The sequence below is a fragment of the Rhea americana genome, unplaced genomic scaffold (assembly GCF_003343005.1).
Source record: "Rhea americana isolate MKP2758 unplaced genomic scaffold, rheAme1 scaffold_5, whole genome shotgun sequence".
Classification (NCBI taxonomy): domain Eukaryota; kingdom Metazoa; phylum Chordata; class Aves; order Rheiformes; family Rheidae; genus Rhea; species Rhea americana.
The window spans coordinates 13,118,299-13,135,656 of record NW_028186645.1 but is presented as its reverse complement, the minus strand read 5'-3'; the positions used below and the strand labels follow the sequence as shown (position 1 = coordinate 13,135,656).

At 43.6% G+C, this 17,358-nt stretch overlaps 1 protein-coding gene across 10 annotated transcripts in view; it reads left to right on the top strand.

Moving 5' to 3' along the window:
- Window positions 1–17,358, top strand: part of ADCK1 (aarF domain containing kinase 1) — an 86,058-nt gene that overhangs the window by 55,600 nt on the left and 13,100 nt on the right. For all 10 annotated transcript variants that reach the window (XM_085317604.1, XM_085317607.1, XM_085317606.1 and 7 more), the window contains 2 exons: window positions 2,986–3,144; window positions 6,458–6,574. In XM_085317604.1, the coding sequence (XP_085173730.1) occupies window positions 2,986–3,144; window positions 6,458–6,574 (276 nt within the window). The remainder of the gene's footprint in view (window positions 1–2,985; window positions 3,145–6,457; window positions 6,575–17,358) is intronic.

Genomic DNA, 17,358 nt, shown 5'->3' with positions numbered 1-17,358 from the left:
GGACAGACAAACAAATGAGTGATTCAGCTGGGAAAAAATTTTGGTGCCTGTCTCCTGTTCCTGTCCTGGATGATGGCTACCACTCATGTTCCCAGTGCAATGCTGTAGCTTCTCCTGAATTTCTGAAATCTAGCACAAGAGAGGGAGAAGCTGGATAAAAGCTCTAGCGCTACCCTTCATTGGCAGGGTCAGGGAACAGGAAATAGAGTTTGGGATGAGGTGGAGGAGAAGAGAAGTATTAGGTCTGGAAATGGTAATCTTTTAGTCGTCTTAGTAAGCCTGTATCCTTATGTATAGCACCAGTGTATAGTAATATGCACATCTGTTGACAGACAAGAATGTCCATGGGATTGAAGAAGGGAAGATCAAGTTCAGGAGGTCTGATAAGCATTTAGAGGGTACTGCTGATACAATGAAACACAGCTCTCCATCACAGGAGATAAAGATATCAAAAATCTGGCCAGTCTGCTCTCAGAGAAGCACATATACAGAGCTGCTTTAGGCCACTACAGCTACTTGCTCTGAGCAATTGTGGCTAGTCTGTGAAGCAGAACAGCATCCCAGGGATTTGTGCTGGTGTGTTGGGGGAGATGATGACATGACACTACACTGTAGATCTGCTCAGGTATAAGCAAGGGTTCCCACCTAGAACACATCAGTTTTTAGCTGAACAGTTACTTTGAATCAGTAGTCAAATACATTTTGGGGTTCAGCAAAGTTATCCCAGTAACATTTCTGTTTCAGTTTTGATTTGTGAATAGGTAACTGTTTGAACTGGCTCTGGGTGCAGCTGTTGGTTTAGACTTGATTCAGGTCCTTTCCAGGACTAATTGTGGTGGTCTGTGTGATGAATTTGCTTTTGGATTGTCACACACGTTGTCACATGCACAGCAGTTCTCAGCAGGCTTTTGGCATCCTTCAGTCTTGCTCAGGACAAGATAGTGGAAACTGGCACATGCTCTCTTGTTTTTAAAGGGTCTCTTGTGAAGTGTTGGCTTACATGCATCGTTGTATCGTTGTGTGGTGCATTTAAAGCCAGATCATGTCTGCTGAGGTCCTTTAAGAACCAGATAGACATTCTGACTAAGTAGGAGGTTAAATTTAATTGTTAGTTGAGGTTGTCTTCTTGACAGATCAGTGGGGAGGAATCTGAATGGGAAAACTAGATGAAAAATTCCTCATTTTACTCAAGGTTTCGTAGCATTAGTACTGACTCTTTAAAAATTAGGACAGCACCCAGTAAGTCTAGAGAGAGATCCCTCCCTGCTATTCTTATATCAATACTAATTTCAGGATGATGTTTTAGACATGTAAGAAAATGAGCAGGCTAAATAGTCATCAAGAATGTCTCTACTTATGTTGAAGCTGGCCAACTGATTCAAAAGAACATTTAAAGAAAGCAGAAAAAATGTATAAATTTTCTCACATTGCACACCGATGAAATAATCCTATAGCCCTATGAAGTTTACATATGTGTTTGTGAAAATCACTGGTTACATTTCATTTGGGTGACATAAATTTGAAAGGATTTATGTCTCTAGATATAACAGGAGAAAAATCATTTGATAGTGTCTAGAACCTGGTGATTAACTTTTAAAGGAACATTTTGTTTGGAAATAACGTTTAGCTAAGAGAAGTAGAGATGGAGTGGAGAATAAATGTTTTCATGTAGCTGAACAAGGGGCAGTAATGACTCATGAACTTAGTTTTTGTCATACGTATCATCGATAACAGCTTTCTCTGTGTGTGTTTTAAATACTCTCCCTGCTGCTCAGGAATCCTCCTATCAAAAGTGGCAATTTAGAAAGAGCAGCTGTCTAGGAACACACAGATAAGACTGTTTTCATTTTCAAATGGAAGTACAGAACAAGTAAGAAAAACACCACAAAGTGGATTGGATTTTTGTGTTCTATTCTTGTTTTATGACTCAAGTAGTTAAAAAAATAAATTATTTTTGGTAAGATGTGATCCAAATTTTCAGCCAGTGCATATTTGTGACACCGGTTGAGAATCTGGTGCTTCATTTGAGCAGAAGGCATGCTTGGCTGCTGTGCAGCTTTGATTATGTCATCCAATCACATAATCTTCATTTTCTCTAGGAAGGACTGCCCATCACATACCCCCTTTTTATATGCTGCTGTAAAGAAACATTTTTCTGAATTTTTCAGCTGGGCTTTTCAAGATTCTGTTGGGCTGAATGCCTAATGCCTTTAAGGAGAAAAGAGTGCCAGATGAAAGCATCACAGTGCCACACTTCTGTATTTAGAAAACACKGCTCAGGGCAGCTGAGGCCTTCCTATGACTCATACTGAAGGACAGCTGGCTCTCTGCCCCCACCAGAAATGTCTTTCAAGGGTCCAAAGCCTTCTATCTGTAGCTGAACCTTACTGTTTTCTCCGAACTGTTCAGTGGATTTTTCTTTGCTAGCAAAATTCTTGCTCATAAGTAGAAGTAGTAATGTAATGGTGACAAGCCTTGTTTTAGATCTTCCTCTTACATGTTATTTGAAGGCTATTCGAGTGAAACTGAACAGTGACTTACTGAATTACAGGTGTTAGAGAAACAGAAGAGAATTGCTCTTGGGCCATCCCCTCAGCATCCTCTTTTCTTCAAGGCTTTTTCTATCACTTTGAGGCACTGGGCAGCTGGGCTGCCAACAGTGCTTGTTGGTGTCTGTTCTACTAGTTACCTCCTGGATGTGTCTGTGTGGACAGGCAAGCCAAAAACTGCATTGGAAGACTAAGGCACAGTACATGTGTTTTATCATGATGCTGTAGGAATACAATACAAGCTCTTGGGATACAAGTTGGCAAGTTGGGCTGGTTCTTTTTGTTGTTTTTTTTTTTGTTTTTTTTTGGCTTCAAGTTATATGGAATGGCCCTACCTAAACAGTGTCTACCTTGTATAGCTGCAAGCACGGCACTGTGTATAGCTGCATGGCTTTGAAGCTAGGATGTGACTTACCATCTGTTTCCTTGATGTCAGGTTCTCCTCTTGGTTGTGAAACAGATCTTTCCAGATTTTGAGTTCATGTGGCTGGTGGAAGAAGCTAAGAAGAACCTGCCTCTGGAGCTGGATTTCCTCAATGAGGGCAGAAATGCTGAGAAGGTAGCCCATATGCTCAAGGACTTTGACTTCCTGAAGGTGAGGGAACACATGTTCCTGTGTGTGTATGTGCAATAATAGTCTCACTTTATGCTTCTGATACACCTCATTCATTACCTGAAAGAACCAAACACAGGGAGAGTGAGGTTCAGGCTGTTTGTGCTATTCATCCTAGACTGCTCTGCTGATTTGGACCAGAAACTGCTCTGAGATGTGCCTCCCTCCTTGTCTCCTCTCTGCTGTAGGCACCATGTATTTGATAAGGAGTAGTGGCTTGGGGCCAGCAGTTTCTTAAGCCTGCTATTCATTTCCCCAGACGCTGTTTCTGAGCTTGTGCAGAATCCTGTGAACTTGTCATTCTTTACTGAGCTATGTGGTAGTACCTTTTCCTGGGCTTTATCTCAAATGAGGGCAAGAAATGGGCATAAAATAGAAAAGCTGGACTGGAGATGATTATGTGAAGTAGGAAGTAGGATTTGGCGCACTGTTTGTTTCAGAAGGAAGGATAATTCTAAAAATCTTCCCTCTTGCAAACAAAAAGCACATTCTCTCTCTGGAAGTAAGTATATGTCTTGCATATACATCCATGGCTAATGAATTCATGTTATGCTCATACACAAACTCAGATGCACCCATGTTGTAATCTATCAGTTGATAGACTTGCCCACCTCCCCTGTCATACACTGCCAGAGTTCACTGCCAAATGTCTCAAGTACAACCACACATGTACACATTGCCTTCTTTGCAGTATGTATGCAGAGCTTCAAACTCACACAGGCATGCTGACATACTCGCAACTGGCACAAACCTCCACTGTGTGCATTTTGGAAATACACAAGTACGATCAAGCGCACACAGTGCTGTTGGAAGTCACTGACATAACTGCATTTGCATATAAATAAAGGCAGCAAAAAATGCACCCTCCTATGTACCCTCCTGATTTCACACATTAAAATGACATTTTCACCTGCTGTTTATGGAAAAAACAGTCCCAAGATGAAAGTAATAGATGTCTGAAATCAGGTGAGTTTTTGTTAGAATTTGCAGGCTGATGCATCCCTTTTCTCCTTGGATCCTCCATATTAGGGGCATAATTTCTTGTCACCTAGCTCCAGGTTTGGGGCAGTCCTTTTTGAGCCCCAAAGGACACCAGTGGCCTTTCCATATACACAGATGGCTAAAGGCCAGCAGGGCAACAGAAAGCCAAAGGTCAATGATTCTCTTGAGTGGGTGCTTATCAAAAGTGATGAACCTTGGAGAGCTGTATCCATTGCAACTGTAACTAGGATTCTGTGAAGTAAATCCCCATGGAGATAGCCAATCACCTCCTTGTTGGGCTAAGGAGCTATCATGATATCAATATGTGTAACAATAACAAATGGCTTGAGATGGCTAAACAATGAGTTCTCCTGTCTGACCTGCCAATTCAGAGATGTGTTCATCACCCAAAGGCAATGGAAGAACTGGGCTCTTGTATCATTAATTTTCTTAATCACACAAGAAAGCTGAGAAGTGGATTTTATGCTGTGAACCCAGTTGAGTTTTTAAAGCCAGAGATAAATTGTTTCCATGCACTTGCATTGCAGCCAAACATCTGTGAATAATTAAAAAAATCACCAAAGAATTCACCTGTGGGTGAGAGAAGCATCTCCAAGAGTGTGTACAGTGCTTTCTAAGCCCCCTGACTTGCCCCTATAAATTTTGAGACAGGAATGAGCCTCAGCTGAAATAATCCACAGCAGCAGGGATCAGCAAGTCTGGGAGGCAGTCCACAGGAGCTAAGAAGGCTGGGGAACTGTGAGGTCTGGAGCTGATTTGATTTCTCACCCATCTAACTTTGAAAAGAATGGAAATCCAGATTAGTTGGGAAAGCTGCAGGTAACTGAATCCCCCTTTCACATAGCAAATCTTTGGCATCAAAGTCTCCACAGGTTAACGAGCAAAGTGTGTTGGAGTGTTGAACAGCAGGACTGAGGGCTATAGGAACTGATCAGCACAGGAGTCTTTGATCTAAAGTGGCACATGTGTGATGAGGTAGAAGTGAGATGCATTGGGAAAATGATTTCTCTAGGACGGGAACAGCAGAGGTGGCAAACGGTTTGTGAAGCTATGAGGTGCTGAGGCCCTGTCAGTAGCTACAAGCAGAGTATAAAATAAATGCAGCTTGTTGTGGAGTTGTGAAACCTGCAGTGGCCTGCTTTGTTCCCCTGACTTTGATTGCACTAGATAAACAACATCCCTTACCTCTTCCTGACCTGCCCCAAAGTCCTGGACCCTTGCAAAGTGTGAGTCCTGAGTCCATGGCCAAATTGAATGAGGAGAGTGGGCTGTGCAGCAGGCTCTCTCTTCACAGGATTCAAAATGTGTATATGCTGTGCCAGGCCACACTAACAGATAATTGCTGGAGCTCCCTTAGATCCTTGGTGATGTGTACGTGTGTGGCTTCACCCGTGAGTGAAGGTAAATGTGAGAGAGAGCTTGGGAGATCTGTCAGCACCATGACGCAAGGAACATCAAAAAAGAACTTGAACAAAATTACTTCTTTGATGGCAGGAAATTTAGCACAGAAAGAATTTGGCTGGAGACAAGCTGAGAAAGGGGTAGCCAGCCTTGGTTAAGGCTTCTCTTATGCTGCATCACTGCCTTCCTCTGTGACACTGGGCCTCTTATACCTCACCTAGCTTGATTTACTGCAGATTGAATGAAAAGTGTGTTGACATTTTATACTTGTTACTGTGCCACATTGGCAGTAAGATACTTAAGGGTCTCTCAGGGTTTCTGTGACAAGCGCCTTATTTGTGACACTTGATTTTTCTCCCTGTTCAATTACAGATGGCCTAAGCGCACAGGGTTAGTCAGCTGAAATGTGTTTGTGTTCTATGGAGCACTGCTCAGATACAATTTATGATGATGTCTTATTATTTTTAGAGCTATGTAAATAGGCCTTGCGCATAGCAAACAGGAGATGTCTTAAGGAGCTGAGTGGATGATTCAGAAACTTCAGATGGGTACTAGTTAAACAGCCCAGCTACAGGAGCTGCAGAGCACCTAACAAATCTCTCAGACCTCAGTGGGAGTGAGAAGTGGTCAGTCTTGGGGCCTGAGGCATTGCATGAGCAGAGTTCTTGCTGCAGTTATGTCACTGTGCTGTCTTTGCACACATTGCTGCCCTTTTAGGGGAGAGGCCTACAGGCTTCAGCACCAATAGGTAGGTTTTCCTCAAGAAAAAAGCAAGTCCTCACTTCCACCCCTTTCAGAATGCTCTGTTTTACTCTTTTCCTGGGTCATGTGTGATGTACTTTCCTTTGTTTCCCAACCTATTTTTGGCCTAAACCTTGTTTTCTTATTTCAGGTCCCCAGGATCTACTGGGAGCTCTCAACAAGGCGCGTACTCCTCATGGAGTTTATGGAAGGGGGACAGGTGAACGATAGGGCCTACATGAAGAGGAATGGCATCAATGTCAATGAGGTAGTTTTCAGCTGTTTCTGTACTGGCTGTACATGGTAGCATGGTGCAAATCTCATTTGGATGCTGAGACTGACAGGGCAGGAAGGGGCAGAAAGGGGAGTACATATGAACAGAGCAGTCAATATGAGAGCTCTCAGTTCTTGTGTTTAAGTACATAACCTCTTTTTTGGGAAGGCTCTCCTGTAAAACTGCAAAGCTGGACAGATCTTCCAGGGGACAGACAGTGAGTGATGGCAGTGCCCTTATATTATGTACACCCATGGTTTACTCCAAGATGGCAGTTCCTGGTGTTTTAAAGGAACAGTTTTAGCTTCTGATTCTCTTTGTCCATCTCCTTCCACTCTCTTTCTTTGACATTAATTTTCTACTGGGGAAACGCATGGGACTTAGCTTTTGTATTTCGAGAGTTATCACCTTACGAAGGAGATACAAATCAGAGGCCTTGTATGATTACAGTTACTAGAGTGCTGGAATCTCAGCTATGGTGTGTTGCATATATTCTAATCTGAGTTGTTCTCTCCTGCTTTCTAAAATCTCTCTCTTTCTTCTGAAGGCAACTAGATACAGCTTTCTTCTTTGCTTTTGGTCCTATATTACCATGTAGTTTTGCTGTCCTTCATTGCACAGCTGCCAGATTCCATCCCTGCAGAGGCTACATTTCCCTGATGAGTGAGATAATTTGTGTGTGGCACAAAGTTGAGGGAGCACTTTAGATTCTCTGAGGCTGGGAGGTTCTTAAGGAAAGGAAGGTATTACCTTCCAGGAGGGGTGAGAAGAGGCCTGAGGAAAGGGTTTTGAGCCATTAAAAAATGTGTCAAGCCACCCCTCCTGGTCAGTGATTGCTGACTGAGTCAGTGCTGCTTACCTTTCCCCCTGTGCTATATTGATGAGCCTCAAAGCTACACTTGGTTGACTGGCTATCAAAGAGCTGTGGCATAAAATCAATTGTACTTAATCCATACATCTGCTTTACTCTGAAGTCTGGACGTGTCCTCTCTCCCTGCTCTCCCTTCTGTCATGAATAGAAAGGGAGTGCCCTTTCTATCCATGACAAAGTTCATGTAGCATCAGTTAAAGGCATGACAAAGACTTCTTGGGAAGAGGAAATGTGAGTTTGGTATGCTACACCAGGAGAGAACATTGTCTATCTTCTCAGCTGCCTCCTTTAGACAGCATGAAGCTCCTTCTGTGACTAAACTGCTCAGCCAAATTACAGGTGGAGAACTGAACAATCTGCTCTTTCTCTGCATAGATCACCTCTTTGCTTTTGCACTTTTTATGTAGGCATCTTTTCTTGTATTTCTCCACTGAAGTATAGGAAAGGGACCTCTAGGATTAAAACAAAGTAGATTTTTACAGAATCACACGATAGTTGGGGTTGGAAGGGACCTCTAAAGATCATCTGGTCCAATCCCCCTGCTCAAGCAGGGTCAGCTAAAGCAGGCTGCTCAGGACCATGTCCAATCAGGTTTTGAATATCTCCAAGGATGGAGACTTCAGAAACTCTCTGGGCAACCTGATTCATGTTCAACTACTCTCATTGTAAAGAAGAGGGTATTTTTTCGTGTTCAGGTGGAGTTTCATGTATTTCGATTTGTGCCCATTGCCTCTTGACCTGTCACTGAAAACCACTGAGAAGTCTGGATCTGTCTTCTTTATACTTTCCCATCAGTATAAAATTTATAAATATTGATAAGGTCTCCCCTGCACTTTGCTTCTCTAGCCTAAGCAGTCCCAGCTTTGCTTGTTTGACAGATGCACCGGTTCCTAAACCATTTTTTGTGGCATTTCACTGGACTCACTTCAGTAAATCTGTGTTTGTCTTGTACTGGACAGCCTCAAATTGGACACAGCACTCCAGCTGTGACCTCACCAGTGCTGAGGATCACCTCCCTCAACCTGCTGGCAGTGCTGTTCCTAATGCAGGTCAGTATACCACTGGCCTTTTTTGCCACAAGGGCTTCTTCTTGTCTTATGTTCAGTTTTTTGTACCTCAGGACCCCAAACTCCTTCTCTGCAAAGCTGCTCTCTTGCCAATTAGCCCCCAGCTTGTGCTGGCGCATGGGGTTATTCCTCCCTAGGTGCAAGACTTTGCATTTCCCTTTGTTGAACCTCTTGAACTGTCTGCCCATTTCTCCAGCCTGCTTAGATCCCTCTGAACAACAGCACAGCCATCTGGTGTGTCAGTCACTCCTAGATTTTTATCATCTGCAAACTTGCTGAAGGTGCATTCATCTCCATCATTCAGGTCATTGTGAAAAAGTTAAACAGTATTGGTCCCAGTTATTGATCCCTGGGGGTCACCACTAGTGTCTGGCCTCCAGCTGGATGTCATGCCATGGATCACACCCCTCTGAGCCCAGGAGTTCAGCCATTTTTCAATCTACCTCACTGTCCACTTATCTAGCCTGCACTTCATCAGCTTATCTATAAGGATGTTATGGGAGATATACTAAAGTCAAGGTAAACAGCATACTAGTCTTCCATCATTCACCAAGCTTGTCGCCTCATCATGGGGAGCTACCAGGTTGGTAAGCCTGATTTTCTCTTTGTAAATCTGTGCTGACTGCTCCTAAACACCTTCCCATTCTTGATATGTCTGGAAATAGAATCTAGGATTGGTTGCTCTATCACATTCCCAGGGACCAAGGTGAGGCTGACTGGTCTGTAGATTCCTAGATCATCTTTCTTGTCCTTCTTGAAGATAGGAGTGACATTTGCTCTCTTCTGGTCCTCAGGAGCCTCTCCCAGTTGCCACGATCTTTCAAAGATAATTGAGAGTGCTTCACAATGATGTCAGCCAGCTCCCTCAGTGCTTAAAATTGCATCTCATCACATCCTGTGGACTTGTTTATGTCCAGTTTGTTTCCTAACTTATCCTTATTAAGTTATTCCCTAACTTGATCCTCTTCCAGCAAGGGTAAGTCTTAATTGCTCCAAACTCCCCCTTTGGTCTCAGGGGCTTGGGATTCTTGAGGGCCAGTCTTACGATTAAAGACTGAGATGAAAAAGACAGTAAGTACCTCTGCCTTTTCTGTGTCCTTTGTCAGCAGGGCCCGTGCCCCATGGACTGGTGTTTTCCTTAACCTTACTTTTGCTGCTTATGTACTTAGAGAAGTCTTTCTTGTTGCCTTCTTGAGGCTGCCTTTCCATTCCTGTTGTGAAAAACAAACCAAAATCAATGGGCAGTAGAGAATGATACTGTGCTTTCCTGCAACATGTCTAGTCTGTTTTCTTTCAAAGAATTTCTTAAAAGAACACTACCTCACCTGCAAGTAGTGCAATCACTATTTCTTCACTTCTCCATTAGGAAAAATTTGGAACATTTGGGTCACTAATTTTTCCCCTACTCCCCACCAGAGCATCCGGAAGGTCATTGTCAGTAGTCCAGAGGTAGACATATATCCCTTTCTATGTCTGTTTTGTGCTGAAGATCTTTCCTTGTATTTGCCAGGCTAACAGCCTCAACGCTGCATCTGGTCTGCAAAGAGCACCATCGGATGCTCAGAGCTCTGCAGTACACTCGTGGACTTTCCTATCAAGAGAGGCTCCAAAACACCTGGTCCACAGCAGAATACCTAGCCAGCTCTGCTCACCTGATCAAAAGAACTAGTCAAAAGCCATAAAGTCTTTCTTTTTCTCTCTTTCAATGAGTATGTCTTATGTAAGTCACTTTCTCTTGGTATAAAGGCAGAGGTTAAAGCCAACACACAGCATTGAGATACAAAACTGAACATTCCTCACATCTTGAAAAAGTCAGTTAGAAGGGTCTGATTTCCTGGATTAGCAGGAAGACTTATGAGTAATGTTTACATTCAGGTTTTGAGCTGGTCGTCTGGCTCAAAAAAAACTCCCGTTCTTGGAGTCTATTTCCACTTGGATGTCTAGATAGCCAGCACAGTGCAGCTCCCTGATTTTTTCGTTGTTTCTCTGAATGCTGTCAAACTACTAGAAACAATAAAGTTGTCTAGAAAAACCCAGGGAAATACAGTCTTTACAGTCCTTTAGTGTTCTCTCCAGCTGGTCAGGGTGGAAAACTCAATGACTGCAACCTTTTAATGGGGCATTTTGGTGCTAGTATGTGACAAAATAAAGCAGAGAAGCAACTAATTGCATTTTTTCTAGCTTGCAGAAGCTTTTGCTAATGGGAGGAGAGGCTTAGGATGAAAATTCAGCTCAATTTTTTTCCATCTGCCCCTTTGGGAAGGCTGTTATGCTATGTCTTGGCACAACAGATTCCATGTAGCAGTGAAATCACTTGTGCTGATTCTGAGCCAGTCCCCAAATGATGGCTAAGATGTGATTTACAAAGAAGTTGTCAACAAAGCTTTACTGCTCCCAAATATAAACCTTGCAGGTTTCTGGCACCCTGGCAGGTGCAGGATATTACTGCACCTCAGTGGTAGGATTAGACATTTCTACAAATTGTCTCAGTGCCTGAACTGAACTGTCCTTTCTTGCTTTTCTCTCCCTTACCCCTTCACCCCCTGGAATTAATGATTAACCTTTACTGATTGCTAGTAAAATAGCATTGCAAAGCAGCAGGTACTGAGCCTTACAGAAGCAGGTCTGTTATCACCACAGCAAGATAAGCTAGGAGCAGCGTGCATCCTAGACTACTCCTGTGGTGAGGTGCAGCAGATGGGGACAAGTTATGACCAAGATCCTCAAAACCACCACCACCACTAGCAATGGCCACAGCACTGGCAAGGAAGGCCTCAGGCAGAAGTCACCTCAACACCACAGACAGCAGCCAGGGGCCTAGCATTGCCCTCTTAGGCACTGAGGCGCAAGTCACTTCATCACCACCAAGAGCACCCAGGGGCCTGGCACTGGCCTGTGAGGGCCTCAGGCAGAATGGACCTCACAATCCTGCCTAGAGCTTGGGTGTATCAGGCACTGCTGCACAAGTCACCTCACAACTACCAACAGCATCCAGGGGCCTGGCACTGGCCTGTAAAGCACAGAGCAACAAGTGACCTCACAGGGCTGCATAGAGCACTGGCCTAGCAGACACTGTGGCACTAGCAGCCTCCCAGCAAATGCCAGAGCACTGGCAATCAGAGCACAGGCAGAAGTCACCTCACAAGCACAAATTGCAGTCAAGGCAGTGCTTCACAAGTCACCTTACAACCACTAACAGCAGCCACGTGCCTGGCACTACCCACTAAGGCACGGAGGCACAAGGGACCTCACAAGCCTGGCGATAGCTCTGGCCTCTCAGACTCTGTGGCACAAGTGAGCAAAGAACCAGCCACGGCAGCAATGGCCATAGCACTGGCAAGGAGGGCTTCAGGCCAAAGTCACCTCACAGGCACAAAGAGCTGCCAGGGACCTAGCATGGCCCTGTCAGGCACTGCTGCACAAGTCACCTGGCAACAACTGACAACAGCGCATGATAAACACTGCCTGGGAAGGCACTGTGGCACAAGGGAGCTCCCAAGCATTAGCAGCACCCAGGGCCTGCCACTGGCCTGTAAGCAATTGAGGCCCAAGTCACCTCAGAGCCACAAAGAGCAGCCAGAGCTCTGGCAATGGCCTGTGGGCTGCTGAGGCACAAGGGATCTCACAATCCCCAGGATAACATTGGCCTGTCAGGCACTGTGGCACAAGGCACCTCCCAACCACCACCAGCAGCCTGGGCAACAGCGCTGACCTCGAAGGCATTGAGGCACTAGGCAATGAAGAGATGCAGCAGCAGCAGCATCACCACCACTGGCCTAGCAAAAGGAGCGTGAGGAGGGGGTGGCAACCCAGGTTTCAAAACTATGACTTGATTTATAATATACAGCAGTTCTGGCTTTCAAGAGCTGCCTTAACTCCTTGTAAATCACCTCAGTGTATCTATTTATCAACCCCTCTATTGTCTTACTCCATTTTGGTTTACTGGGCAGAGGAAGAGAAGCCTTCACTAAGCAGGATTTCTCTTGTGTGACAACGCAGCCTTGAAAATCAAACTGAGCTTCTCTCCTCTAAATGGAAAGGATCCCTGAGGTGAAAGCTCCCTTAAAACCAGGTTACTGACATTTACTTAATACCATCTGTTGCAGGATTATCATTAAAGCTGCCCAGAAGCACATTAATCTCCCTGGATCTGTCTTAGTACTGGACTGTAATGGCATTTAATCAGAGAAGGCTTTGATTTCCAAAGACAAATGCAAACACTGAAATATCTGCCTGTGGAACAGTTACTTATTCATATGCAAGTGTAGCTGAGGATGAGAATGCAGCTGGGATATTGGCAATGAGAGGGAAGCCTGGAGAGCAGAGCTATAAAGAAATGAGCTGGTGGTGAACTTTGAGGGAAAACAAGACCATGGAAGAGTTAAGAAAGGGGCCACCTGGATACTAGGCTGTTCCTGTTTCAAGACACAGGGGTATTTATAGCCTTTTGGGGGAAGTTATATTTGGAGGAGAGGGGAGCAGTGAAAGGAGGAGAAATAAAGACTGAGGGGCTCTCAAGATGTTTATAGCACACTGGGTACAAGAGAGAGGAAAGAAGGGCAAGACTACTTAACACGTGGACTTCCAAAGAAGATCCCAAATGGCACAGATGCCCCTGCTGCACCCATTTGAATTTAACTGATAGAGAGATCTTGTCCATATACAAATCCTAACATTATCTCTGATATGCTGCATGAGTCCTTGCTGTCCCTCCTGGTAGGTGGTCTACCCATCCCAATGGGGGTTGCTGGATCAGCAGGCAGTGGGAGCTGTGGGGCTTACTAGTGTGCTCATGGCATGTGCCTCCAACTAACCAGCCCACCTTAGACAGCCAAGTGGACAGTCCCCACTTTGATCATCGTGGCCTGGGTTTGAGTCAGGAAATGGAAATGGTGCTGTGGGCTTCAGCTCACTAAGAGCCTGGGTCATGGGCTGGGAATAGTTCAGAAGTCAGGAAAGTATTTTTTTTCCAACCGAGAAGTGAAAGCAATCTGCTCAGGTGCCCAATATGAGCTACTATGTGCTTCTAAGGCCAACCATCACCTTGTCCTAATCTAAGGTTTTTGCTTCCTTTTGTTATTAAATGAGACCCACAGCAGAGCAATATATCTTTGCCTTTCTCTTAGCTTGATAAAGAATCCAGCCACCTGATGGTTACCACTTTGTAACTTGAGATGTTTTCAGTGTGGGATTCTAAGAGTCAGCACAAGGCCTAAGAGCTACTAAAACTTAAGTGGGATTTGCCAGAGTGAGATCCCTTGTCTGTTGTTGCAGGTGTGAAACCTCTCATATCTCAAGCATTTGTGCTTATAAAACTGAAGTATTAGCTGAAATGGAGTACAGACAAGAATGCTGTTCCTAGAGAAAATAGAATGAAATGCTCTTTGCATCTCTCAAATTTAGTCAAGAAAACAATTTCTTTACAGACTCTCCTATAGCTTAATGAAAATTTGTAAGGCACTGGTAAGCAAGGATGGTGATATCTAGCAATTCCAGCTCCTAATCTATGCAAAGACACCAAATAAAGAGTTAAATTAGACGTGAACTCTTTTCTTCTTGAAAGTTAGTCAGTCTTAGGCATCAGTGTCAATCAATTGCTCAAAAGTCTCAGCATTATGCTTTACATTAAATCCAAGGAAATATGACTGCATTTAAAGCCAAGGGAAAATGATCCCCATGTTCATTTCAGCACTGACAGAGTTAGAAAAAGACTAAAAATAAATAATAACTGGTCTTCTGTAGCTACTTCCTTTTGAGAATTTGTATAAACTTCTCAGTTTACTCTCTCATTTCCCTGGACAGATGAGTCAGAATATTTCTAGCCACTTAAATGATGTGGAAGACGTGGCATTGAGTAGGAAAATAATTTTCTCAGGCTTCAGCAGTAGATGGGGTGTGGGGTGTGCTAGGAATATACCGCGGAAGTCCAAAGAACTATTCTTGCATCTTAATGACATCTTATGTGTCCAGACATCACCTTAGTGTGATGCTAGATCAGTACACAGTGATAGTGCTGCTTTATAGAGCACTGCATTTTGATCCTCACAACTGGATCATAGAGGCCAAAATGTGAAATTGGATCTCTTGTGTGTGACCATCCTAATCTGCTTTGGAGAAGGGCATTTCATAGCACAGAGCAGGCTCCAAATTGTGACTTTGCTCATTCAACACCGTTTGCTGATTTGACACCAGTTTAACCGGGTAGGATTGCACTAGCAGGATTAAGCAAACCCTTAAACAATCGCCACAATAACAACAACAAAAGAGAGCAAAAACTCAACACACTCTTCAATCCAATTAACCTTCGATTTAAGGTTCCAGAATCAATACTGTTCTTTTGGCCTGAGGAGGTAATATTGAGCCCTGAGAAATGGGCTGCACAACGACCTTTACTTTTAATGAGATCAATAGAAGTTAGTGTCACCGTCTCTTAAAATAATTGGCAAATATTACAGCCAAATTAAGGCCAGTGACTAGTATCTGCTTCTGATCTAAAGAGACAGTCACAATGGAGATGGGGCAGGAAAGGATTCTATCCTATCAGAAAGTTTCATCTGGGACTTGCCAGGAGCAGGTGGTTGGATCAGCCCTACATGACTGTGTCACAGAATCTCTTTCATGGCCTGTAGCCAGGACCACTGCAGCTTGTTCGCAGGGCCAGGAAGGTATCAGTGACTTCACCTGGATAATACAAGACAGTTTTTTACATTGCAGGTACCCATGAACATGGTAGATATGCCATCTTATTATTGGAAGACTATTCATAGGCTCATACACTCATTTCTTTCTGAGAGATTTCTGATTAACTATGCATATCAGCATGCTATTTGTAAGGATATTCATTTCTGAAAAGCTTTACAGTGTTCTGCTGTTGGATTGTCTTGTCAGTTGGGTTTGCTGATTTATTAAGAGGTGGATTGCATAGAGGGGCTGGCACAGGTCCACAGGTTTGGTGCTATGAGGTTGTATGCCCAGGAATGTAGTACGGGTTTACCAAAAGTGGCTCACAGTGGATCATGTGAGGATATACAATTTCTGACTATGTGCTTATACAAGAAGAAATATGTCACTGCTGGCAGTTGTAGTATAGCTTGTGATTCTCTGAATTAGGTGACAGATATCACAGAATCACAGAATGGTTGAGGTTTGGAAGGGACCTCTGGAAATCATCTAGTCTAACTCTCCCCTCCCCCTGCTCAAGCAGGGTCACCTAGAGCACGTTAGACAAGATTGCCTCCAGGCGGATTTTGAATTTCTCCAGAGAAGAAGACTCTACAACCTCTCTGGGCAACCTGTTCCAGTGCTCTGTCACTCTCACAGTGAAGAAGTTCTTACTCATATTAAGGTGAAACTTCCTGTGGTTCAGTTTGTGCCCGTTGCCTCTTGCCCTGTGGCTGGGCACCACTGAAAAGAGTCCAGCCCCATCCCCTTAACAACCCACCTTAAGGTATTTATAGCTGTTGATAAGATGCCCTCTGTCTTTTCCAGGATAAACAGGCCCAGCTCTCACAGCCTGTCCTCACAGGGGAGATGCTTCAGTCCTCTGATCATTTTTGTAGCCATACACTAGACTCTCTACTTTGGTCTTGCTTCTGTAGATTGTTGCAACTTTTTGTCTAATTTGCTATGCACCTTTACCCGAAGGTCTTATACAGCCTAAATGCATGCTGAATTCCTCTCTTCCACTGAGTAGCAGATTTTCATGTGTTTTCTCAGATCACCTAACTACATTCTTCCAAAGTGAATTCCCTATATTACAGATTATTTTTCTGGTGGCCTTGTCAGTAAGGGTGGAATCAATGTCAGTAGTGATGGGACACTGCTGGAAAAAATAAGAGGGGTCAGCATCTATGGGAAATGTAGTGGTGTAGATGGCAGGTTCCTCCAGTTGATTTTTCACAAGTTTTTAAAGAATCTTAGTGTCCTGAATATTCAAAAAAACCCTCACTCTGTTGTTGGCTGGTGATTCATTTAGTAAATCATGTGCTGCTATTAGTCTTTTATGACTAGGGGAGCCTGCAAACACTCCAAGCACCAAGACTACCTGATCCCTTGCAGCCCCCTTTCTGTGAATATGTCATGAAACTACTTTGAGGGTATCAGTAGAAAATGAGCCCTGCAGAAGTAAGGGAAGCTCACTCCAGCTGAATTATCAGGAACCATTGTCATTTATCACTAAGCTCTTGTAGAGACGTATTCGCAAAAACATATGTGCATGGAACAGCAGACCTATAGTTATGCATGCATGCACAAACACACAGTGATATGTGCATTGTGATTACTAAGAATAATCTTGTTGACAATATGCAAGCACAGAACTGTGCCAAGCATATTACCTGCTCCAGAGCTTGTGGATGCTACAGGTGTTTAGAATAGCTGTAGATCTCATCCAGCAAGCAAGTTTTGTCAGCTGCGGTACATGTTCTTGCTCACTGCTGAGTGTAATGGTGATGTGAGGGCCTAGGAAAAACGTGAAAACTTTAGGAAGGAAAATGTTTTCCTTTTATTTTTAACTTTCCTTTATCTTCCCCCCGCACCATTCCATTTTGCTGGGGGCCTTTTGAGGATATAGAAATAGAAAACTAGGAAACTTTGAGAAAAACAGAATGAAGTTTTTATGTTAATTCTTTTCTTTCAGAATGATTAGTGAAAATATTTTGGTACTAAGTTTTAAACTGATGTTGTAATGTCTGCATTGTAGTCCTTCAGCAAGTGTGCATTAGGTAATGCAAATGAAGTTATATTGTTTCAAAATTCACAACAACAGACGAATATGAAATCTCAGTACCAGAGGCCCTATATACAGAATATATATCCTTGAAAAATTATGGGGCTATACT